The sequence below is a fragment of the Oncorhynchus gorbuscha genome, linkage group LG05 (genome assembly GCF_021184085.1).
Source record: "Oncorhynchus gorbuscha isolate QuinsamMale2020 ecotype Even-year linkage group LG05, OgorEven_v1.0, whole genome shotgun sequence".
Taxonomy (NCBI): domain Eukaryota; kingdom Metazoa; phylum Chordata; class Actinopteri; order Salmoniformes; family Salmonidae; genus Oncorhynchus; species Oncorhynchus gorbuscha.
Window position 1 is genome coordinate 3,873,375 of NC_060177.1, and position 26,688 is coordinate 3,900,062.

At 42.9% G+C, this 26,688-nt stretch overlaps 1 protein-coding gene across 1 annotated transcript in view; it reads left to right on the forward strand.

The window, feature by feature from the left end:
- Positions 1–26,688, forward strand: part of LOC124035374 (ATP-binding cassette sub-family C member 12-like) — a 90,417-nt gene that overhangs the window by 13,116 nt on the left and 50,613 nt on the right. Inside the window, exons 4-13 of the mRNA XM_046348834.1 lie at positions 3,090–3,236; positions 5,811–5,958; positions 6,476–6,712; positions 9,544–9,717; positions 11,889–12,036; positions 16,445–16,593; positions 17,746–17,853; positions 18,539–18,787; positions 19,532–19,603; positions 19,793–19,917. Of these exons, the coding sequence (XP_046204790.1) occupies positions 3,090–3,236; positions 5,811–5,958; positions 6,476–6,712; positions 9,544–9,717; positions 11,889–12,036; positions 16,445–16,593; positions 17,746–17,853; positions 18,539–18,787; positions 19,532–19,603; positions 19,793–19,917 (1,557 nt within the window). The remainder of the gene's footprint in view (positions 1–3,089; positions 3,237–5,810; positions 5,959–6,475; positions 6,713–9,543; positions 9,718–11,888; positions 12,037–16,444; positions 16,594–17,745; positions 17,854–18,538; positions 18,788–19,531; positions 19,604–19,792; positions 19,918–26,688) is intronic.

Below are 26,688 nucleotides of genomic sequence, written 5' to 3' on the forward strand. Positions count from 1 at the left end.
ATTTGATTTTATTTGATTTGATTTTAACCCATAATAACCCTAACCCATAATAACCCTAACCCATAATAACCCTAACCCATAATAACCCTAACCCATAATAACCCTCACCCCTAACCCATAATAACCCTAACCCATAATAACCCTAACCCATAATAACCCTAACCCATAATAACCCTCACCCCTAACCCATAATAACCCTAACCCATTATACCCCTAACCCCTAACCCATAATAACCCTAACCCATAATAACCCTAACCCATAATAACCCTAACCCCTAACCCATAATACCCCTAACCCATAATACCCCTAACCCATAATAACCCTAACCCATAATAACCCTAACCCATAATAACCCTAACCCATAATAACCCTCACCCCTAACCCATAATAACCCTAACCCATAATAACCCTAACCCATAATAACCCTAACCCATAATAACCCTAACCCCTAACCCATAATAACCCTAACCCATAATACCCCTAACCCATAATAACCCTAACCCATAATAACCCTCACCCCTAACCCATAATAACCCTAACCCATAATACCCCTAACCCATAATAACCCTAACCCATAATAACCCTAACCCATAATATCCCTAACCCCTAACCCATAATAACCCTAACCCATAATACCCCTAACCCATAATAACCCTCACCCCTAACCCATAATAACCCTAACCCATAATACCCCTAACCCCTAACCCATAATAACCCTAACCCATAATAACCCTAACCCATAATATCCCTAACCCCTAACCCATAATAACCCTAACCCATAATACCCCTAACCCATAATAACCCTAACCCATAATAACCCTAACCCATAATAACCCTAACCCATAATAACCCTCACCCCTAACCCATAATAACCCTAACCCATAATAACCCTAACCCATAATACCCCTAATCCATAATACCCCTAACCCATAATAACCCTAACCCCTAACCCATAATAACCCTAACCCATAATACCCCTAACCCATAATAACCCTAACCCATAATAACCCTAACCCATAATAACCCTAACCCCTAACCCATAATACCCCTAACCCATAATACCCCTAACCCCTAACCCATAATAACCCTAACCCATAATAACCCTCACCCCTAACCCATAATAACCCTAACCCATAATAACCCTAACCCATAATACCCCTAACCCATAATACCCCTAACCCATAATACCCCTAACCCATAATAACCCTAACCCATAATACCCCTAACCCATAATAACCCTAACCCATAATACCCCTAACCCATAATAACCCTAACCCATAATAACCCCTAACCCATAATAACCCCTAACCCATAATACCCTTAACCCATAATAACCCTAACCCATAATACCCCTAACCCCTAACCCATAATAACACCTAACCCATAATAACACCTAACCCATAATACCCCTAACCCATAATACCCCTAACCCCTAACCCATAATAACCCTAACCCATAATAACCCTAACCCCTAACCCATAATAACCCTAACCCATAATACCCCTAACCCATAATAACCCTAACCCATAATAACCCTAACCCATAATAACCCTAACCCCTAACCCATAATACCCCTAACCCATAATACCCCTAACCCCTAACCCATAATAACCCTAACCCATAATAACCCTCACCCCTAACCCATAATAACCCTAACCCATAATAACCCTAACCCATAATACCCCTAACCCATAATACCCCTAACCCATAATACCCCTAACCCATAATAACCCTAACCCATAATACCCCTAACCCATAATAACCCTAACCCATAATACCCCTAACCCATAATAACCCTAACCCATAATAACCCCTAACCCATAATAACCCCTAACCCATAATACCCTTAACCCATAATAACCCTAACCCATAATACCCCTAACCCCTAACCCATAATAACCCTAACCCATAATACCCCTAACCCATAATACCCCTAACCCCTAACCCATAATAACACCTAACCCATAATACCCCTAACCCATAATACCCCTAACCCATAATAACACCTAACCCATAATAACACCTAACCCATAATACCCCTAACCCCTAACCCATACTACCCCTAACCCATAATACCCCTAACCCATAATAACACCTAACCCATAATACCCATAACCCATAATACCCCTAACCCATAATACCCCTAACCCCTAACCCATAATAACACCTAACCCATAATAACCCTACCCCATAATACCCCTAACCCCTAACCCATAATACCCCTAACCCCTAACCCATAATACCCATAACCCATAATAACCCTACCCCATAATACCCCTAACCCATAATAACACCTAACCCATAATACCCCTAACCCATAATACCCCTAACCCATAATAACACCTAACCCATAATAACCCTACCCCATAATACCCCTAACCCCTAACCCATAATACCCCTAACCCCTAACCCATAATACCCATAACCCATAATAACCCTACCCCATAATACCCCTAACCCCTAACCCATAATAACACCTAACCCATAATAACCCTAACCCATAATACCCCTAACCCATAACCCATAATAACCCTAACCCATAATACCCCTAACCCATAATAACCCTAACCCATAACCCATAATAACCCTAACCCATAATAACCCGAACACCTAATAACCCTAACCCATAATACCCCTAACCCATAATAACCCGAACACCTAATAACCCTAACCCATAATACCCCTAACCCATAATAACCCGAACACCTAATAACCCTACCCCATAATACCCCTAACCCCTAACCCATTATAACACCTAACCCATAATACCCCTAACCCATAATAACCCTAACCCATAACCCATAATAACCCTAACCCATAATAACCCTAACCCATAATACCCCTAACCCATAATACCCCTAACCCATAATAACACCTAACCCATAATACCCCTAACCCCTAACCCATAATACCCCTAACCCATAATACCCCTAACCCATAATACCCCTAACCCCTAACCCATAATAACCCCTATCCCATAATAACCTTAACCCATAATACCCATAATAACCCTCTATGGGATTGGATCTTTTCATACAACAGTGTGTATAATAGTTGTTGCACCCTGATGTTGTCTGTCTCTGTCCAGGTCCAACCCCATGGACGATGCGGGCTTCTTCTCCTTCACCTCGTTTGCCTGGATGACTCCCATGATGTGGAGCCTGTTCAGGAACCGACTGGACAAGAGCTCCTTGTCTCTGTCTTCTCATGATGGGGCCGAAACCAATGGGAAGAGGTGGGACTCGTTATGTTAACCCTAGTTAGCCCACTGAGCTAATGCCTAGGCATTGTCTGTCAATGGGAAGAGGTGGGACTCATTAGCCCACTGAGCTAATGCCTAGGCATTGTCTGTCAATGGGAAGAGGTGGGACTCATTATGTTAACCCCAGTTAGCCCACTGAGCTAATGCCTAATTGTCTGTCAATGGGAAAAGGTGGGGACTCATTATGTTAACCCTAGTTAGCCCACTGAGCTAATGCCTAGGCATTGTCTGTCAATGGGAAGAGGTGGGACTCATTATGTTAACCCTAGTTAGCCCACTGAGCTAATGCCTAGGCATTGTCTGTCAATGGGAAGAGGTGGGACTCATTATGTTAACCCTAGTTAGCCCACTGAGCTAATGCCTAGGCATTGTCTGTCAATGGGAAGAGGTGGGACTCATTATGTTAACCCTAGTTAGCCCACTGAGCTAATGCCTAGGCATTGTCTGTCAATGGGAAAAGGTGGGGACTCATTATGTTAACCCTAGTTAGCCCACTGAGCTAATGCCTAGGCATTGTCTGTCAATGGGAAGAGGTGGGACTCATTAGCCCACTGAGCTAATGCCTAGGCATTGTCTGTCAATGGGAAGAGGTGGGACTCATTATGTTAACCCCAGTTAGCCCACTGAGCTAATGCCTAGGCATTGTCTGTCAATGGGAAAGGTGGGACTCATTATGTTAACCCTAGTTAGCCCACTGAGCTAATGCCTAGGCATTGTCTGTCAATGGGAAGAGGTGGGACTCATTATGTTAACCCTAGTTAGCCCACTGAGCTAATGCCTAGGCATTGTCTGTCAATGGGAAGAGGTGGGACTCATTATGTTAACCCTAGTTAGCCCACTGAGCTAATGCCTAGGCATTGTCTGTCAATGGGAAGAGGTGGGACTCATTATGTTAACCCTAGTTAGCCCACTGAGCTAATGCCTAGGCATTGTCTGTCAATGGGAAGAGGTGGGACTCATTATGTTAACCTAGTTAGCCCACTGAGCTAATGCCTAGGCATTGTCTGTCAATGGGAAGAGGTGGGACTCATTATGTTAACCCTAGTTAGCCCACTGAGCTAATGCCTAGGCATTGTCTGTCAATGGGAGAAAGTGGGACTCATTATGTTAACCCCAGTTAGCCCACTGAGCTAATGCCTAGGCATTGTCTGTCAATGGGAGAAGGTGGGACTAGTTGTGAATGTGGGACTCGCACCATGAATCTATAACCAACCGGGTTTTGAATCGTGTTAGCCCACTGAGCTAAAGCCCTGGACTTATCTGTCAATGGGAAAATGTTTGTCTATGACAATGAATGTGATATGGACTGGGTATCGAACACAGGTTAGCATGGCTAAAGACTGTGTTAGCCCACTGAGGTAAAGGTGTTATCTGTGAGAGTATAGTCACATCGTCAGGGTTTCAGACAGGGTTAGCCCACTGAGGTAAAGTTGTTATCTGTGAGAGTATAGTCAACTCTTCAGGTTTCAGACAGGGTTAGCCCACTGAGGTAAAGGTGTTATCTGTGAGAGTATAGTCAACTCTTCAGGTTTCAGACAGGGTTAGCCCACTGAGGTAAAGTTGTTATCTGTGAGAGTATAGTCAACTCTTCAGGTTTCAGACAGGGTTAGCCCACTGAGGTAAAGGTGATATCTGTGAGAGTATAGTCACATCGTCAGGGTTACTCATCATAAACATGTGATGTAGCACATCACATTTGCCCATAAATGGGGAAGTAAACTGTTTAAATACTAATTAAAAATATATAATTAAATGTTTGTTTATTTGCCCCCCCCCTGTCACCCTGTTCTTGGCAACGGCGTGTTTGGTTGAGCTCTGTGACAAAAAAAGGACAGCATTTGATAAACTCTTCTTCCTCTGTAGGTTTGAGAGGCTTTGGGAGGAAGAGGTAGCTATGGTGGGACTAGAGAAAGCTCTGTGAGTTGTCTGTGACAACTCTTCTTCCTCTGTAGTTTTGAGAGGCTTTGGGAGGAAGAGGTAACTAAGGTGGGACTAGAGAAACCTTCTTTAGGTTCGAGAGGCTTTGGGAGGAAAAGGTAGCTAAGGTGGGACTAGAGAAACCTTCTTTAGGTTCGAGAGGCTTTGGGAGGAAAAGGTAGCTAAGGTGGGACTAGAGAAACCTTCTTTAGGTTCGAGAGGCTTTGGGAGGAAGAGGTAGCTAAGGTGGGACTAGAGAAACCTTCTTTAGGTTCGAGAGGCTTTGGGAGGAAAAGGTAGCTAAGGTGGGACTAGAGAAACCTTCTTTAGGTTCGAGAGGCTTTGGGAGGAAGAGGTAGCTAAGGTGGGACTAGAGAAAGCTTCTGTAGGTTTGAGAGGCTTTGGGAGGAAGAGGTAGCTAAGGTGGGACTAGAGAAAGCTCTGTGAGTTGTCTGTGACAAAACTCTTCTTCCTCTGTAGGTTTGAGAGGCTTTGGGAGGAAGAGGTAGCTAAGGTGGGACTAGAGAAAGCTTCTGTAGGTTTGAGAGGCTTTGGGAGGAAGAGGTAGCTAAGGTGGGACTAGAGAAAGCTCTGTGAGTTGTCTGTGACAAAACTCTTCTTCCTCTGTAGGTTTGAGAGGCTTTGGGAGGAAGAGGTAGCTAAGGTGGGACTAGAGAAAGCTTCTTTAGGTGGAGTCTTCATGCGCTTCCAAAGGACCCGATCACTGGTGGCCTTCCTCGTCGCCATCCTCTTCGCGCTCTCTGTGTTTATCGGACCGGTCTGTGATTTCAAATTAATTCATTTCCTGCATAGATGATTCATTTAACACAACATTGGATGTTTAAAAAACAATGTGTGTTGTGTGTGTGTGTGTGTGTGTGTGTGTGTGTGTGTGTGTGTGTGTGTGTGTGTGTGTGTGTGTGTGTGTGTGTGTGTGTGTGTGTGTGTGTGTGTGTGTGTGTGTGTGTGTGTGTGTGTGTGTGTGTGTGTGTGTTGGTGTATGTATGTATGTATGTATGTATGTATGTATGTATGTATGTATGTATGTATGTATGTATGTATGTATGTATGTATGTATGTATGTATGTATGTATGTATGTATGTATGTATGTATGTATGTATGTATGTATGTATGTATGTATGTGTGTGTGTGTGTGTGTGTGTGTGTGTATGTGTGTGTGTGTGTGTGTGTGTGTGTGTGTGTGTGTGTGTGTGTGTGTGTGTGTGTGTGTGTGTGTGTGTGTGTGTGTGTGTGTGTGTGTGTGTGTGTGTGTGTGTGTGTGTGTGTGTTCCAGGCGGTTCTGGTGTATGAGATCCTGAACTATGCAGAAAACCCTGGGTCGTCTACTCTGCTCCACGGTGTGGGTCTGTGTGTGGTTCTGTTCATCTCAGAGTTCTCCAAAGCCTTCTTTGCCTCTCTACTGTGGGCTGTTAACCTGAGGACGGCCATCAGGGTGAAGAGTGCCTTCTCTGTCGTCGCCTTCCGGAAGATCATCTCTCTCAGATCCGTCAGCAACCTCTCTGTGGGAGAGGTACAGTCACACAGATACCATTATAATGTTCTCCTGTCTAGTGGTTAGAGTGGAGGGGTGGAGGGGCGGCAGGTAGACTAGTGGTTAGAGTGGAAGGGTAGAGGGGCGGCAGGTAGACTAGTGGTTAGAGTGGACGGGCGGCAGGTAGACTAGTGGTTAGAGTGGGGGGATGGCAGGTAGACTAGTGGTTAGAGTGGAGGGGCGGCAGGTAGACTAGTGGTTAGAGTGGAGGGGTGGCAGGTAGACTAGTGGTTAGAGTGGAGGGGTGGAGGGACGGCAGGTAGACTAGTGGTTAGAGTGGAGGGGTGGAGGGACGGCAGGTATCGTAGTGGTTAGAGTGGAGGGGTGGCAGGTAGACTAGTGGTTAGAGTGGAGGGGCGGCAGGTAGTCTAGTGGTTAGAGTGGACGGGCGGCAGGTAGACTAGTGGTTAGAGTGGAGGGACGATGTGTATCTTCAGGTAGACTAGTGGTTAGAGTGGACGGGCGGCAGGTAGACTAGTGGTTAGAGTGGAGGGGAGGCAGGGTAGACTAGTGGTTAGAGTGGAGGGGTGGAGGGACGGCAGGTAGACTAGTGGTTAGAGTGTAGGGACGGCAGGTAGACTAGTGGTTAGAGTGGAGGGGTGGAGGGACAGCAGGTAGCCTAGTGGTTAGAGTGGAGGGGCGGCAGGTAGACTAGTGGTTAGAGTGGAGGGACGGCAGCTAGTCTAGTGGTTCGAGTGGAGGGGCGGCAGGGTAGACTAGTGGTTAGAGTGGGGGGACGGCAGGTAGACTAGTGGTTAGAGTGGAGGGGCGGCAGGTAGACTATTGGTTAGAGTGGAGGGACGGTAGGTAGTCTAGTGGTTAGAGTGGAAGGGACGGCAGGTAGACTAGTGGTTAGAGTGAAGGGGAGGCAGGTTGCCTAGTGGTTAGAGTGGAGGGACGGCAGGTAGACTAGTGGTTAGAGTGGAGGGGAGGCAGGGTAGACTAGTGGTTAGAGTGGAGGGGCGGCAGGTAGACTAGTGGTTAGAGTGGAGGGGCGGCAGGTAGACTAGTGGTTAGAGTGGAGGGGCGGCAGGTAGACTAGTGGTTAGAGTGGAGGGGCGGCAGGTAGACTAGTGGTTAGAGTGGAGGGGAGGCAGGGTAGACTAGTGGTTAGAGTGGAGGGACGGTAGGTAGTCTAGTGGTTAGAGTGGAGGGGCGGCAGGTAGACTAGTGGTTAGAGTGGAGGGACGGCAGGTAGACTAGTTGAGGGTAGTATCCTGTATATGTCCTGGTGACATAGTGTTGTAGAGGGTAGTATCCTGTATATGTCCTGGTGACATAGTGGAGGGTAGTATCCTGTATATGTCCTGGTGGCATAGTGTTGTAGAGGGTAGTATCCTGTATATGTCCTGGTGACATAGTGTTGTAGAGGGTAGTATCCTGTATATGTCCTGGTGACATAGTGTTGTAGAGGGTAGTATCCTGTATATGTCCTGGTGACATAGTGTTGTAGAGGGTAGAATCCTGTATATGTCCTGGTGACATAGAGTTGTAGAGGGTAGTATCCTGTATATGTCCTGGTGACATAGTGTTGTAGAGGGTAGTATCCTGTATATGTTCTGGTGACATAGTGTTATAGAGGGTAGTATCCTGTATATGTCCTGGTGACATAGTGTTATAGAGGGTAGTATCCTGTATATGTCCTGGTGACATAGTGTTGTAGAGGGTAGTATCCTGTATATGTCCTGGTGACATAGTGGAGGGTAGTATCCTGTATATGTCCTGGTGACATAGTGTTGTAGAGGGTAGTATCCTGTATATGTCCTGGTGACATAGTGTTGTAGAGGGTAGTATCCTGTATATGTTCTGGTGACATAGTGTTATAGAGGGTAGTATCCTGTATATGTCCTGGTGACATAGTGTTGTAGAGGGTAGTATCCTGTATATGTCCTGGTGACATAGTGTTGTAGAGGGTAGTATCCTGTATATGTCCTGGTGACATAGTGTTATAGAGGGTAGTATCCTGTATATGTCCTGGTGACATAGTGTTGTGGAGGGTAGTATCCTGTATATGTCCTGGTGACATAGTGTTGTAGAGGGTAGTATCCTGTATATGTCCTGGTGACATAGTGTTGTAGAGGGTAGTATCCTGTATATGTCCTGGTGACATAGTGTTGTAGAGGGTAGTATCCTGTATATGTCCTGGTGACATAGTGAAGGTTATGTTGTGGATGATAAACATGCAGGAGCTTATATCCTCACCTGCTCGTATGCTCCTCTCTCTCTCTCTCTCTCTCTCTCTCTCTCTCTCTCTCTCTCTGTCCTCTCTCTCATCTCTCTCTCTCTCTCCTCTCTCTCTCCTCTCCCTCTCTATGCTCTTCTATCTCTCTCTCTCTCTCTCTAGAGGGTCTCTCTCTCTCTCTCTCTCTCGCTCTCTCTCTCTTGCTCTCTCTCTCTCTATGCTCTCTCTCTCTCTCTCTCTCTCTCTCTCTCTCTCTCCTCTCTCCCTCTCCTATCCTCCTCCCTCTCTCTCTCTCTCTCCCTCTCATCTCTCACCTCTCTCTTTCTATCCCCCGCTCTCTTTCTCTCTCCCTCGCTCTCTTCTCTCTCTCTCGCTCTCTCTCTCTCTCTCTCTCTCTCTCTCTCTCCTCTCTCCCTCTCCTCTCCTCCTCTCGCTCTCTCTCCCTCTCATCTCTCACCTCTCTTCTTCTCTCTCCCCGCTCTCTCTCTCTCTCTCTCTCTCTGCTCTCTCTCTCTCTCTCCTCTCTCCTCTCTCCTCTCTCTCTCTCTCTCTCTCTCTCTCTCTCTCTCTCCCCCTCTCTCTTTCTCTCCCTCGCTCTCTCTCTCTCTCCCCCCTCTCCTCCCTCCAGATGATCAACGTGCTGACCAGTGATGGCTACAGGATGTTTGAGGCTGTGCTGTTTGGTACCTTCCTGCTGTGTATCCCTGTGCTACTGATCGCCTGTATGATCTACGCCTGCTACACTCTAGGATACACTGCCCTCATAGGGGTCTCTGTCTACCTCGTCTTCATCCCCATACAGGTACTAACCCCAACCCTCATAGGAGTCTCTGTCTACCTCGTCTTCATCCCCATACAGGAACTAACCCTCATAGGGGTCTCTGTCTACCTCGTCTTCATCCCCATACAGGTACTAACCCTCATAGGGGTCTCTGTCTACCTCGTCTTCATCCCCATACAGGTACTAACCCTCATAGGAGTCTCTGTCTACCTCACCTTCATCCCCATACAGGTACTAACCCTCATAGGAGACTCTGTCTACCTCGTCTTCATCCCCATACAGGAACTAAGCCCAACCCTCATAGGAGTCTCTGTCTACCTCATCTTCATCCCCATACAGGAACTAACCCTCCCTCATAGGAGTCTCTGTCTACCTCGTCTTCATCCCCATACAGGTACTAACCCTCATAGGAGTCTCTGTCTACCTCACCTTCATCCCCATACAGGAACTAACCCTCATATGAGTCTCTGTCTACCTCACCTTCATCCCCATACAGGTACTAACCCTCATAGGAGTCTCTGTCTACCTCACCTTCATCCCCATACAGGTACTAACCCTCATAGGAGACTCTGTCTACCTCGTCTTCATCCCCATACTGGAACTAACCCTCATAGGAGACTCTGTCTACCTCGTCTTCATCCCCATACAGGAACTAAGCCCAACCCTCATAGGAGTCTCTGTCTACCTCATCTTCATCCCCATACAGGAACTAACCCCAACCCTCATAGGAGTCTCTGTCTACCTCGTCTTCATCCCCATACAGGAACTAACCCTCATAGGGGTCTCTGTCTACCTCGTCTTCATCCCCATACAGGTACTAACCCTCATAGGGGTCTCTGTCTACCTCGTCTTCATCCCCATACAGGTACTAACCCTCATAGGAGTCTCTGTCTACCTCACCTTCATCCCCATACAGGTACTAACCCTCATAGGAGACACTGTCTACCTCGTCTACATCACCATACAGGAACTAAGCCCAACCCTCATAGGAGTCTCTGTCTACCTCATCTTCATCCCCATACAGGAACTAACCCCAACCCTCATAGGAGTCTCTGTCTACCTCGTCTTCATCCCCATACAGGTACTAACCCTCATAGGAGTCTCTGTCTACCTCACCTTCATCCCCATACAGGAACTAACCCTCATAGGAGTCTCTGTCTACCTCACCTTCATCCCCATACAGGTACTAACCCTCATAGGAGTCTCTGTCTACCTCACCTTCATCCCCATACAGGTACTAACCCTCATAGGAGACTCTGTCTACCTCGTCTTCATCCCCATACTGGAACTAACCCTCATAGGAGACTCTGTCTACCTCACCTTCATCCCCATACAGGAACTAACCCCAACCCTCATAGGAGACTCTGTCTACCTCATCTTCATCCCCATACAGGAACTAACCCTCATATGAGTCTCTGTCTACCTCACCTTCATCCCCATACAGGAACTAACCCTCATAGGAGTCTCTGTGACTGACCAGTATGCTATTCTGTTGTCTGTTGTTTACAATGGGCCAGACTGACCAGTATGTTGTTGTGTCGTCTGTAGTTTACCATGGGCCAGACTGACCAGTATGTTGTCGTGTTGTCTGTAGTTTACCTTGGGCCAGACTGACCAGTATGCTATTCTGTTGTCTGTTGTTTACCATGGGCCAGACTGACCAGTATGTTGTCGTGTTGTCTGTAGTTTACCTTGGGCCAGACTGACCAGTATGCTATTCTGTTGCCTGTTGTTTACCATGGGCCAGACTGACCAGTATGTCGTTGTGTTGTCTGTAGTTTACCTTGGGCCAGACTGACCAGTATGCTATTCTGTTGTCTGTTGTTTACCATGGGCCAGACTGACCAGTATGTTGTCGTGTTGTCTGTAGTTTACCTTGGGCCAGACTGACCAGTATGCTCGTCTGTTGTCTGTTGTTTACCTGGGCCAGACTGACCAGTATGTCGTTGTGTTGTCTGCAGTTTACCTTGGGCCAGACTGACCAGTATGTCGTTGTGTGTTGTCTGCAGTTTACCTTGGGCCAGACTGACCAGTATGTTGTTGTGTTGTCTGCAGTTTACCTTGGGCCAGACTGACCAGTATGTCGTTGTGTTGTCTGTAGTTTTTCATGGCCAGACTGACCAGTATGTCGTTGTGTTGTCTGCAGTTTACCTTGGGCCAGACTGACCAGTATGTCGTTATGTCGTCTGTAGTTTTTCATGGCCAGACTGATCCAAGTGTTCAGGAGGAAAGCGGTGAGCGTCACAGACACTCGTGTCCGCACCATGAACGAGGTTCTCACCTGCATCAAACTCATCAAGATGTATGCCTGGGAAACCTCCTTCGAGAAGAAAATCACCGGTGAGGAAGAGTCACCACAGGGTGTAGGGAAGGTATCTAAAGAGGATACTGAAGGTGTTTATTGGCCAAATACCATTTCCTGATAATATAGTAACGTGTAGATCTGTATGAAAAAAACCATTTTGAATCCTTTTTAGTTCAAAGGTGTGTAGACATTCTACAGGCACTGTACATACTAGTATATTATTAGAGTTCTATATTATTAGAATTCTATAGTCACTGTACATACTAGTATATTATTAGAGTTCTATAGTCACTGTACATACTAGTATATTATTAGAGTTCTATATTATTAGAGTTCTATAGTATTAGAGCTCCATAGTCACTGTACATACTAGTATATTATTAGAGTTCTATAGTCACTGTACATACTAGTATATTATTAGAGTTCTATAGTATTAGAGTTCTATAGTCACTGTGCATACTAGTATATTATTAGAGTTCTATAGTATTAGAGTTCTATAGTCACTGTGCATACTAGTATATTATTAGAGTTCTATAGTCACTGTACATACTAGTATATTATTAGAGTTCTATAGTATTAGAGTTCCATAGTCACTGTACATACTAGTATATTATTAGAGTTCTATATTATTAGAGTTCTATAGTATTAGAATTCTATAGTCACTGTACATACTAGTATATTATTAGAGTTCTATATTATTAGAGTTCTATAGTATTAGAGTTCTATAGTCACTGTACATACTAGTATATTATTAGAGTTCTATAGTATTAGAGTTCTATAGTCACTGTGCATACTAGTATATTATTAGAGTTCTATAGTCACTGTACATACTAGTATATTATTAGAGTTCTATAGTATTAGAGTTCCATAGTCACTGTACATACTAGTATATTATTAGAGTTCTATAGTATTAGAATTCTATAGTCACTGTACATACTAGTATATTATTAGAGTTCCATAGTCACTGTACATACTAGTATATTATTAGAGTTCTATAGTCACTGTACATACTAGTATATTATTAGAGTTCTATATTATTAGAATTCTATAGTCACTGTACATACTAGTATATTATTAGAGTTCTATATTATTAGAATTCTATAGTCACTGTACATACTAGTATATTATTAGAGTTCTATATTATTAGAGTTCTATAGTATTAGAATTCTATAGTCACTGTACATACTAGTATATTATTAGAGTTCCATAGTCACTGTACATACTAGTATATTATTAGAGTTCTATAGTATTAGAATTCTATAGTCACTGTACATACTAGTATATTATTAGAGTTCTATAGTATTAGAGTTCCATAGTCACTGTACATACTAGTATATTATTAGAGTTCTGTAGTCACTGTACATACTAGTATATTATTAGAGTTCTATAGTCACTGTACATACTAGTATATTATTAGAGTTCTATAGTATTAGAGTTCCATAGTCACTGTACATACTAGTATATTATTAGAGTTCTATAGTCACTGTACATACTAGTATATTATTAGAGTTCTATATTATTAGAATTCTATAGTCACTGTACATACTAGTATATTATTAGAGTTCTATATTATTAGAGTTCTATAGTATTAGAATTCTATAGTCACTGTACATACTAGTATATTATTAGAGTTCCATAGTCACTGTACATACTAGTATATTATTAGAGTTCTATAGTATTAGAATTCTATAGTCACTGTACATACTAGTATATTATTAGAGTTCTATAGTATTAGAATTCTATAGTCACTGTACATACTAGTATATTATTAGAGTTCTATATTATTAGAGTTCTATAGTCACTGTACATACTAGTATATTATTAGAGTTCTATATTATTAGAATTCTATAGTCACTGTGCATACTAGTATATTATTAGAGTTCTATATTATTAGAATTCTATAGTCACTGTACATACTAGTATATTATTAGAGTTCTATAGTATTAGAGTTCCATAGTCACTGTACATACTAGTATATTATTAGAGTTCTGTAGTCACTGTACATACCAGTATATTATTGGAGTTCTATATTATTAGAGTCCTATAGTCACTGTACATACTAGTATATTATTAGAGTTCTATATTATTTGAGTTCCATAGTCACTGTACATACTAGTAAATTATTAGAGCTCTATAGTCACTGTACATACTAGTATATTATTAGAGTTCTGTAGTCACTGTACATACTAGTATATTATTAGAGTTCTATAGTATTAGAGTTCCATAGTCACTGTACATACTAGTATATTATTAGAGTTCTGTAGTCACTGTACATACCAGTATATTATTGGAGTTCTATATTATTAGAGTCCTATAGTCACTGTACATACTAGTATATTATTAGAGTTCTATATTATTTGAGTTCCATAGTCACTGTACATACTAGTAAATTATTAGAGCTCTATAGTCACTGTACATACCAGTATATTATTAGAGTTCTGTAGTCACTGTACATACTAGTATATTATTAGAGTTCTGTAGTCACTGTACATACTAGTATATTATTAGAGTTCTATAGTCACTGTACATACTAGTATATTATTAGAGTTCTATAGTATTAGAGTTCCATAGTCACTGTACATACTAGTATATTATTAGAGTTCTATATTATTAGAGTTCTATAGTATTAGAGCTCCATAGTTACTGTACATACTAGTATATTATTAGAGTTCTATATTATTAGAGTTCTGTAGTCACTGTACATACTAGTATATTATTAGAGTTCTATAGTTACTGTACATACTAGTATATTATTAGAGTTCTATAGTCACTGTACATACTAGTATATTATTAGAGTTCTATAGGGAATGTACATACTAGTATATTATTAGAGTTCTATAGTATTAGAGTTCCATAGTCACTGTACATACTAGTATATTATTAGAGTTCTATAGTCACTGTACATACTACAATATTATTATAGTTCTGTAGTCACTGTACATACTAGTATATTATTAGAGTTCTATAGTCACTGTACATACTAGTATATTATTAGAGTTCTATATTATTAGAGTTTCATAGTCACTGTACATACTAGTATATTATTAGAGTTCTGTAGTCACTGTACATACTAGTATATTATTAGAGTTCTATATTATTAGAGTTCTATATTATTAGAGTTCTATATTATTAGAGTTCTGTAGTCACTGTACATACTAGTATATTATTAGAGTTCTATAGTCACTGTACATACTAGTATATTATTAGAGTTCTATATTATTAGAGTTTCATAGTCACTGTACATACTAGTATATTATTAGAGTTCTGTAGTCACTGTACATACTAGTATATTATTAGAGTTCTATATTATTAGAGTTCTATATTATTAGAGTTCTATATTATTAGAGTTCTGTAGTCACTGTACATACTAGTATATTATTAGAGTTCTATAGTCACTGTACACACTAGTATATTATTAGAGTTCCATAGTCACTGTACATACTAGTATATTATTAGAGTTCTATATTATTAGAGTTCTATAGTCACTGTACATACTAGTATATTATTAGAGTTCTATAGTCACTGTACATACTAGTATATTATTAGAGTTCTATATTATTAGAGTTCTATATTATTAGAGTTCTATAGTCACTGTACATACTAGTATATTATTAGAGTTCTATAGTCACTGTACATACTAGTATATTATTAGAGTTCTATAGTCACTGTACACACTAGTATATTATTAGAGTTCTATAGTCACTGTACATACTAGTATATTATTAGAGTTCTAGAGTCACTGTAGATACTAGTATATTATTAGAGTTCTAGAGTCACTTTACATACTAGTATATTATTATAGTTCTAGAACATCTGGTATAAATCTTTACTAGAGCGTTGTTTACAGTGTATACAGTGTGTCTGGATATAGTGCCATATAAAGGGAATAGGGATCCATTTTGGACACATTCCATATCTGCCAATCAGTCAATCAACCAATCAAATTTTATTCATATAGCCCTTCGTACATCAGCTGATATCTCAAAGTGCTGTACAGAAACCCAGCCTAAAACCCCAAACAGCAAGCAATGCAGGTGTAGAAGCACGGTGGCTAGGAAAACTCCCTAGAAAGGCCAAAACCTAGGAAGAAACCTAGAGAGGAACCAGGCTATGTGGGGTGGCCAGTCCTCTTCTGGCTGTGCCGGGTGGAAATTATAACAGAACATGGCCAAGATGTTCAAATGTTCATAAATGACCAGCATGGTCGAATAATAACAAGGCAGAACAGTTGAAACTGGAGCAGCAGCACAGTCAGGTGGACTGGGGACAGCAAGGAGTCATCATGTCAGGTCGTCCTGGGGCACGGTCCTTGGGCTCAGGTCCTCAGAGAGAGAGAGAGAGAGAAAGAAAGAGAGAATTAGAGAGAGCATATGTGGGGTGGCCAGTCCTCTTCTGGCTGTGCCGGGTGGAGATTATAAAAGCCGTCCTGTGTTTCCCCATCAGACATCAGGAACAATGAGAAGCAGCTGCTGGAGATGGCTGGCTACATCCAGAGTATCAACTCCTCCATCACAACCATCATCCCCACCCTGGCAACCATCCTCACCTTCGTAGTCCACACCCTGCTGGGCCTGCCCCTCAGCTCCTCGGAAGTGAGTAGTATACCTAATGCCTAGTCCGAATGCCTAGTCCTAGTACCTAGTCTTAATACCTAGTCCTAATACCTAGTCCTAATACCTAGTCCTAATACCTAGTCCTAATACCTAGTCCTAATGCCTAGTCCTAATACCTAGTCCTAATACCCAGACCTAGTCCTAATACCTAGTCCTAATACCTAGTCCTAATTCCTAGTCCTAATACCTAGTCCTAATACCTAGTCCTCATACCTAGACCTAGTCCTAATACCTAGTCCTAATACCTAGACCTAATACCTAGACCTAATACCTAGACCTAATACCTAGACCTAATACCTAGTCCTAATACCTAGTCCTAATACCTAGACCTAATACCTAGTCCTCATACCTAGACCTAGTCCTAATACCTAGTCCTAATACCTAGTCCTAATACCTAGTCCTAATAACTAGTCCTAATACCTAGTCCTAATACCTAGTCCTAATAACTAGTCTAATCATACTGAGTAGTATGTAGTGGGTTCGATTCCCAGGACCACCAATACGTAGAATGTATGCACACATGATTGTAAGTCGCTTTGGATAAAAGCGTCTGCTAAATGGCATATATTATTATTATTATTATTACAGTCTGCAGTCAGCAGACAGTCCGCAGTCAGCTTTGAGTACAGTAGTACCTAATGAAAGGCTTTTAGCTTAGCAGGCTAACATAGTCAGCTATGACCAGTACCTAATGAAAGGCCTTTAGCTCAGCAGGCTAACATAGTCAGCTATGAATACAGTAGTACCGAATGAATGGCCTTTAGCTCAGCAGGCTAACACAGTCAGCTATGAATACAGTAGTACCTAATGAAAGGCCTTTAGCTCAGAGAGATAACCACCTTGTGGTGTGTACTGTACTGTAAAGTCATGTCTCTTACTGTGTTTTTACCAGGCTGTTTACCCTAATCGCCATCATGTTTTTACCAGGCTGTTACCACAATCGCCATCTTGTTTTTACCAGGCTGTTACCCTAATCGCCATCTTGTTTTTACCAGGCTGTTACCCTAATCGTCATCTTGTTTTTACCAGGCTGTTACCCTAATCGCCATCTTGTTTTTACCAGGCTGTTACCCTAATCGCCATCTTGTTTTTACCAGGCTTTTACCACAATCGCCATCTTGTTTTTACCAGGCTTTTACCACAATCGCCATCTTTAACTCCATGCGGTTCTCCCTGGGGTTGCTGCCTTTCTCTGTCAAAGCCATAGCCGAGGGACTGGTATCGCTAGCCCGGCTAAAGGTGAGCCTCCTCTCCTTTAAAACATTATCAATCATCAACTTCATCCTCTTACTGTATATCATGAAGCACATGTGTCCTAAGCATTTCTGTTATCAGTCTCTTTGTAGCATGAAGATAAGCTCTGTGTGTTTACTGTGTGTGTGTGAGTGTGTGTGTGTGTGTGTGTGTGTGTGTGTGTGTGTGTGTGTGTGTGTGTGTGTGTGTGTGTGTGTGTGTGTGTGTGTGTGTGTGTGTGTGTGTGTGTGTGTGCCTGCGTGTGTGTGTGTGCCTGCATGTGTGCCTGGGGGTGGGGGGGTGGATGTGTTTGTGTGTGTGTGTGTGCCTGCTTGTGTGTGTGTGTGTGGGGGGGTTATGTATGTGTGTGTGTGTGCGTGCCCACTCTGTGTGTGTGTGGGGGGTTGTGTATGGGTGTGTGCGTGTGTGCGTGTCCACTCTCTCTGTGTGTGTGGGGGGGGGGGTTGTGTATGTGTGTGTGTGCGTGTGTGTGCGTGTCCACTCTCTGTGTGTATGTGTGTGTGCGTGTCCACTCTGTGTGTGTGTGGGGGGTTGTGTATGTGTGTGTGCGTGCGTGTGCGTGTCCACTCTCTGTGTGTGTGTGTGTGTGCGTGTCCACTCTGTGTGTGTGTGGGGGGTTGTGTATGTGTGTGTGCGTGCGTGTGCGTGTCCACTCTCTGTGTGTGTGTAGAAACTGCTGATGACACAGAACCCAGACTCGTACCTGGTCCAGAGACACGGGTCCTCCTCGGCCCTGGTCATGGAGAAGGCAACATTCACCTGGGCCGGGCCTGAAGGACAGACAACCACTACGGCACCAGGCACCACAGCCTCTCTGAAGGGAGGGAAGGTGGAACCACAGGGCCAGAACGGGACTCACACACCGGGCAAGACCGAGGCCAAGCCCACCCTGAGAAACATCTCCTTCAACCTGCCTAAGGTAGGTGCTGGTTGGGGTTAGATAGGGCTTATGATTGGGTGAGATGGGGTCTGGGTTAGATAGGGCTTTTGATTGGGTGAGATGGGATGAGTGGGGTCTGGGTTAGATAGGGCTTTTGATTGGGTTAGATGGGGTGAGTGGGGTCTGGGTTAGGTGAGTTAAGCAGGGGTCAGAGTTAGATGAGGTAAGCAGGGGTCAGAGTTAATATAGGAGAAGCAGGGGTCAGAGTTAATATAGGTTAATCAGGGGTCGGAGTTAGATGAGGTAAGCAGGGGTCAGAGTTAATATAGGTTAAGCAGGGGTCAGAGTTAATATAGGTTAAGCAGGGGTCAGAGTTAGATGAGGTAAGCAGGGGTCAGACTTAGATGAGGTTAAGCAGGGGTCAGAGTTAATATAGGTTAAGCATGGGTCAGAGTTAGATGAGGTAAGCAGGGGTCAGAGTTAGATGAGGTAAGCAGGGGTCAGAGTTAGATGAGGTAAGCAGGGGTCAGAGTTAGATGAGGTAAGCAGGGGTCGGAGTTAGATGAGGTAAGCAGGGGTCAGAGTTAATATAGGTTAAGCAGGGGTCAGAGTTAGATGAGGTAAGCAGGGGTCAGAGTTAGGTGAGGTAAGCAGGGGTCGGAGTTATGTGATTGATTACTGATGACTGTCATAAGGTGAATGCACCAATTTGTAAGTCGCTCTGGATAAGAGCGTCTGCTAAATGACTTTAATGTAAATGTAAATGACTGTTTGCCTTTTTAGGGAAACCTGCTTGGTATCTGTGGCAACGTGGGAAGTGGAAAGACATCGCTGATATCAAGCATCTTAGAACAGGTTTTTGTTTTCAAAGTGTTTGTTACCATTTATCAGTTAAATGTTCACATATACAAACAATACATTCAATACATGGAATAAATGCATCACTATGACTGAAAATGGGCAGACATGGTCAAATGAATGGTCTCATCCAAAGATTCTTCCTGAAAGTGTATGAAGTAATGCTTTGTGTTGCGTGTTCCCCAGATGCACCTGCAGAATGGTTCAGTCACAGCAGACGGAGAGTTTGCCTACGTTTCCCAGCAGGCCTGGATCTTCCACGGCACGGTCCAAGACAATATCTTGATGGGGGAACCCTTCAACCAGACCAGGTAGTGTTACTGTTACTATTCTCCTTTACTTTACCTGGCCAGGTAATGTTACTGTGGTCTGTTCTCCTTTACTTTACCTGGTCAGGTAATGTTACTGTTCTCCTTTACTTTACCTGGTCAGGTAATGTTACTGTGGTCTGTTCTCCTTTACTTTACCTGGTAAGGTAATGTTACTGTGGTCTGTTCTCCTTTACTTTACCTGGTCAGGTAATGTTACTGTGGTCTGTTCTCCTTTACTTTACCTGGTCAGGTAATGTTACTGTGGTCTGTTCTCCTTTACTTTACCTGGCCAGGTAATGTTACTGTGGTCTGTTCTCCTTTACTTTACCTGGTCAGGTAATGTTACTGTGGTCTGTTCTCCTTTACTTTACCTGGTCAGGTAATGTTACTGTGGTCTGTTCTCCTTTACTTTACCTGGTCAGGTAATGTTACTGTGGTCTGTTCTCCTTTACTTTACCTGGTCAGGTAATGTTACTGTTACTGTTCTCCTTTACTTTACCTGGCCAGGTAATGTTACTGTGGTCTGTTCTCCTTTACTTTACCTGGCCAGGCAATGTTACTGTGGTCTGTTCTCCTTTACTTTACCTGGCCAGGTAATGTTACTGTGGTCTGTTCTCCTTTACTTTACCTGGCCAGGTAATGTTACTGTGGTCTGTTCTCCTTTACTTTACCTGGCCAGGTAATGTTACTGTTACTGTTCTCCTTTACTTTACCTGGCCAGGTAATGTTACTGTGGTCTGTTCTCCTTTACTTTACCTGGCCAGGTAATGTTACTGTTACTGTTCTCCTTTACTTTACCTGGCCAGGTAATGTTACTGTTACTGTTCTCCTTTACTTTACCTGGTCAGGTAATGTTACTGTGGTCTGTTCTCCTTTACTTTACCTGGCCAGGTAATGTTACTGTTACTGTTCTCCTTTACTTTACCTGGCCAGGTAATGTTACTGTGGTCTGTTCTCCTTTACTTTACCTGGCCAGGTAATGTTACTGTTACTGTTCTCCTTTACTTTACCTGGCCAGGTAATGTTACTGTGGTCTGTTCTCCTTTACTTTACCTGGCCAGGTAATGTTACTGTGGTCTGTTCTCCTTTACTTTACCTGGCCAGGTAATGTTACTGTTACTGTTCTCCTTTACTTTACCTGGCCAGGTAATGTTACTGTGGTCTGTTCTCCTTTACTTTACCTGGCCAGGTAATGTTACTGTTACTGTTCTCCTTTACTTTACCTGGTCAGGTAATGTTACTGTGGTCTGTTCTCCTTTACCTGGCTAGGTAATGTTACTGTGGTCTGTTCTCCTTTACTTTACCTGGCCAGGTAATGTTACTGTTACTGTTCTCCTTTACTTTACCTGGTCAGGTAATGTTACTGTGGTCTGTTCTCCTTTACTTTACCTGGTCAGGTAATGTTACTGTGGTCTGTTCTCCTTTACTTTACCTGGTCAGGTAATGTTACTGTTCTCCTTTACTTTACCTGGTCAGGTAATGTTACTGTGGTCTGTTCTCCTATACCTGGCCAGGTAATGTTACTGTGGTCTGTTCTCCTTTACTTTACCTGGCCAGGTAATGTTACTGTGGTCTGTTCTCCTTTACTTTACCTGGTCAGGTAATGTTACTGTGGTCTGTTCTCCTTTACTTTACCTGGCCAGGTAATGTTACTGTGGTCTGTTCTCCTTTACTTTACCTGGCCAGGTAATGTTACTGTGGTCTGTTCTCCTTTACTTTACCTGGCCAGGTAATGTTACTGTGGTCTGTTCTCCTTTACTTTACCTGGCCAGGTAATGTTACTATGGTCTGTTCTCCTTTACTTTACCTGGCCAGGTAATGTTACTGTGGTCTGTTCTCCTTTACCTGACCAGGTAATGTTACTGTGGTCTGTTCTCCTTTACTTTACCTGGCCAGGTAATGTTACTGTGGTCTGTTCTCCTTTACTTTACCTGGCCAGGTAATGTTACTGTGGTCTGTTCTCCTTTACTTTACCTGGCCAGGTAATGTTACTGTTACTGTTCTCCTTTACTTTACCTGGTCAGGTAGTGTTACTGTGGTCTGTTCTCCTTTACTTTACCTGGTCAGGTAATGTTACTGTTACTGTTCTCCTTTACTTTACCTGGCCAGGTAATGTTACTGTTACTGTTCTCCTTTACTTTACCTGGTCAGGTAATGTTACTTTTACTGTTCTCCTTTACTTTACCTGGTCAGGTAATGTTACTGTGGTCTGTTCTCCTTTACCTGGCTAGGTAATGTTACTGTGGTCTGTTCTCCTTTACTTTACCTGGCCAGGTAATGTTACTGTTACTGTTCTCCTTTACTTTACCTGGTCAGGTAATGTTACTGTGGTCTGTTCTCCTTTACTTTACCTGGTCAGGTAATGTTACTGTGGTCTGTTCTCCTTTACTTTACCTGGTCAGGTAATGTTACTGTTACTGTTCTCCTTTACTTTACCTGGTCAGGTAATGTTACTGTGGTCTGTTCTCCTTTACCTGGCCAGGTAATGTTACTGTGGTCTGTTCTCCTTTACTTTACCTGGTCAGGTAATGTTACTGTTACTGTTCTCCTTTACTTTACCTGGTCAGGTAATGTTACTGTGGTCTGTTCTCCTTTACTTTACCTGGCCAGGTAATGTTACTGTGGTCTGTTCTCCTTTACTTTACCTGGCCAGGTAATGTTACTGTTACTGTTCTCCTTTACTTTACCTGGTCAGGTAATGTTACTGTGGTCTGTTCTCCTTTACCTGGCCAGGTAATGTTACTGTGGTCTGTTCTCCTTTACTTTACCTGGCCAGGCAATGTTACTGTGGTCTGTTCTCCTTTACTTTACCTGGCCAGGTAATGTTACTGTGGTCTGTTCTCCTTTACTTTACCTGGCCAGGTAATGTTACTGTGGTCTGTTCTCCTTTACTTTACCTGGCCAGGTAATGTTACTGTTACTGTTCTCCTTTACTTTACCTGGCCAGGTAATGTTACTGTTACTGTTCTCCTTTACTTTACCTGGTCAGGTAATGTTACTGTGGTCTGTTCTCCTTTACTTTACCTGGCCAGGTAATGTTACTGTGGTCTGTTCTCCTTTACTTTACCTGGCCAGGTAATGTTACTGTTACTGTTCTCCTTTACTTTACCTGGTCAGGTAATGTTACTGTGGTCTGTTCTCCTTTACCTGGCTAGGTAATGTTACTGTGGTCTGTTCTCCTTTACTTTACCTGGCCAGGTAATGTTACTATGGTCTGTTCTCCTTTACTTTACCTGGCCAGGTAATGTTACTGTGGTCTGTTCTCCTTTACTTTACCTGGCCAGGTAATGTTACTATGGTCTGTTCTCCTTTACCTGACCAGGTAATGTTACTGTGGTCTGTTCTCCTTTACTTTACCTGGCCAGGTAATGTTACTGTGGTCTGTTCTCCTTTACTTTACCTGGCCAGGTAATGTTACTGTGGTCTGTTCTCCTTTACTTTACCTGGCCAGGTAATGTTACTGTTACTGTTCTCCTTTACTTTACCTGGTCAGGTAGTGTTACTGTGGTCTGTTCTCCTTTACTTTACCTGGTCAGGTAATGTTACTGTTACTGTTCTCCTTTACTTTACCTGGCCAGGTAATGTTACTGTTACTGTTCTCCTTTACTTTACCTGGTCAGGTAATGTTACTTTTACTGTTCTCCTTTACTTTACCTGGTCAGGTAATGTTACTGTGGTCTGTTCTCCTTTACCTGGCTAGGTAATGTTACTGTGGTCTGTTCTCCTTTACTTTACCTGGCCAGGTAATGTTACTGTTACTGTTCTCCTTTACTTTACCTGGTCAGGTAATGTTACTGTGGTCTGTTCTCCTTTACTTTACCTGGTCAGGTAATGTTACTGTTACTGTTCTCCTTTACTTTACCTGGTCAGGTAATGTTACTGTGGTCTGTTCTCCTTTACCTGGCCAGGTAATGTTACTGTGGTCTGTTCTCCTTTACTTTACCTGGTCAGGTAATGTTACTGTTACTGTTCTCCTTTACTTTACCTGGTCAGGTAATGTTACTGTGGTCTGTTCTCCTTTACTTTACCTGGCCAGGTAATGTTACTGTGGTCTGTTCTCCTTTACTTTACCTGGCCAGGTAATGTTACTATGGTCTGTTCTCCTTTACTTTACCTGGCCAGGTAATGTTACTGTGGTCTGTTCTCCTTTACTTTACCGGGCCAGGTAATGTTACTGTGGTCTGTTCTCCTTTACTTTACCTGGCCAGGTAATGTTACTGTGGTCTGTTCTCCTTTACTTTACCTGGCCAGGTAATGTTATTGTGGTATGTTCTCCTTTACTTTACCTGGCCAGGTAATATTACTATGGTCTGTTCTCCTTTACTTTACCTGGCCAGGTAATGTTACTGTGGTCTGTTCTCCTTTACTTTACCTGGCCAGGTAATGTTACTGTGGTCTGTTCTCCTTTACTTTACCTGGCCAGGTAATGTTACTATGGTCTGTTCTCCTTTACTTTACCTGGCCAGGTAATGTTACTGTGGTCTGTTCTCCTTTACTTTACCTGGCCAGGTAATGTTACTGTGGTCTGTTCTCCTTTACCTGGCCAGGTAATGTTACTGTGGTCTGTTCTCCTTTACTTTACCTGGCCAGGTATTGTTACTATGGTCTGTTCTCCTTTACCTGACCAGGTAATGTTACTGTGGTCTGTTCTCCTTTACTTTACCTGGCCAGGTAATGTTACTGTGGTCTGTTCTCCTTTACTTTACCTGGCCAGGTAATGTTACTGTTACTGTTCTCCTTTACTTTACCTGGTCAGGTAGTGTTACTGTGGTCTGTTCTCCTTTACTTTACCTGGTCAGGTAATGTTACTGTTACTGTTCTCCTTTACTTTACCTGGCCAGGTAATGTTACTGTTACTGTTCTCCTTTACTTTACCTGGTCAGGTAATGTTACTTTTACTGTTCTCCTTTACTTTACCTGGTCAGGTAATGTTACTGTGGTCTGTTCTCCTTTACCTGGCTAGGTAATGTTACTGTGGTCTGTTCTCCTTTACTTTACCTGGCCAGGTAATGTTACTGTTACTGTTCTCCTTTACTTTACCTGGTCAGGTAATGTTACTGTGGTCTGTTCTCCTTTACTTTACCTGGTCAGGTAATGTTACTGTTACTGTTCTCCTTTACTTTACCTGGTCAGGTAATGTTACTGTGGTCTGTTCTCCTTTACCTGGCCAGGTAATGTTACTGTGGTCTGTTCTCCTTTACTTTACCTGGTCAGGTAATGTTACTGTTACTGTTCTCCTTTACTTTACCTGGTCAGGTAATGTTACTGTGGTCTGTTCTCCTTTACTTTACCTGGCCAGGTAATGTTACTGTGGTCTGTTCTCCTTTACTTTACCTGGCCAGGTAATGTTACTATGGTCTGTTCTCCTTTACTTTACCTGGCCAGGTAATGTTACTGTGGTCTGTTCTCCTTTACTTTACCGGGCCAGGTAATGTTACTGTGGTCTGTTCTCCTTTACTTTACCTGGCCAGGTAATGTTACTGTGGTCTGTTCTCCTTTACTTTACCTGGCCAGGTAATGTTATTGTGGTATGTTCTCCTTTACTTTACCTGGCCAGGTAATATTACTATGGTCTGTTCTCCTTTACTTTACCTGGCCAGGTAATGTTACTGTGGTCTGTTCTCCTTTACTTTACCTGGCCAGGTAATGTTACTGTGGTCTGTTCTCCTTTACTTTACCTGGCCAGGTAATGTTACTATGGTCTGTTCTCCTTTACTTTACCTGGCCAGGTAATGTTACTGTGGTCTGTTCTCCTTTACTTTACCTGGCCAGGTAATGTTACTGTGGTCTGTTCTCCTTTACCTGGCCAGGTAATGTTACTGTGGTCTGTTCTCCTTTACTTTACCTGGCCAGGTATTGTTACTATGGTCTGTTCTCCTTTACCTGACCAGGTAATGTTACTGTGGTCTGTTCTCCTTTACTTTACCTGGCCAGGTAATGTTACTGTGGTCTGTTCTCCTTTACTTTACCTGGCCAGGTAATGTTACTGTTACTGTTCTCCTTTACTTTACCTGGTCAGGTAGTGTTACTGTGGTCTGTTCTCCTTTACTTTACCTGGTCAGGTAATGTTACTGTTACTGTTCTCCTTTACTTTACCTGGTCAGGTAATGTTACTGTTACTGTTCTCCTTTACTTTACCTGGTCAGGTAATGTTACTGTTACTGTTCTCCTTTACTTTACCTGGTCAGGTAATGTTACTGTGGTCTGTTCTCCTTTACCTGGCTAGGTAATGTTACTGTGGTCTGTTCTCCTTTACTTTACCTGGTCAGGTAATGTTACTGTTACTGTTCTCCTTTACTTTACCTGGTCAGGTAATGTTACTGTGGTCTGTTCTCCTTTACTTTACCTGGCCAGGTAATGTTACTGTGGTCTGTTCTCCTTTACTTTACCTGGCCAGGTAATGTTACTATGGTCTGTTCTCCTTTACTTTACCTGGCCAGGTAATGTTACTGTGGTCTGTTCTCCTTTACTTTACCTGGCCAGGTAATGTTACTATGGTCTGTTCTCCTTTACTTTAACTGGCCAGGTAATGTTACTGTGGTCTGTTCTCCTTTACTTTACCTGGCCAGGTAATGTTACTATGGTCTGTTCTCCTTTACTTTACCTGGCCAGATAATGTTATTGTGGTATGTTCTCCTTTACTTTACCTGGCCAGGTAATGTTACTATGGTCTGTTCTCCTTTACTTTACCTGGCCAGGTAATGTTACTGTGGTCTGTTCTCCTTTACTTTACCTGGCCAGGTAATGTTACTGTGGTCTGTTCTCCTTTAC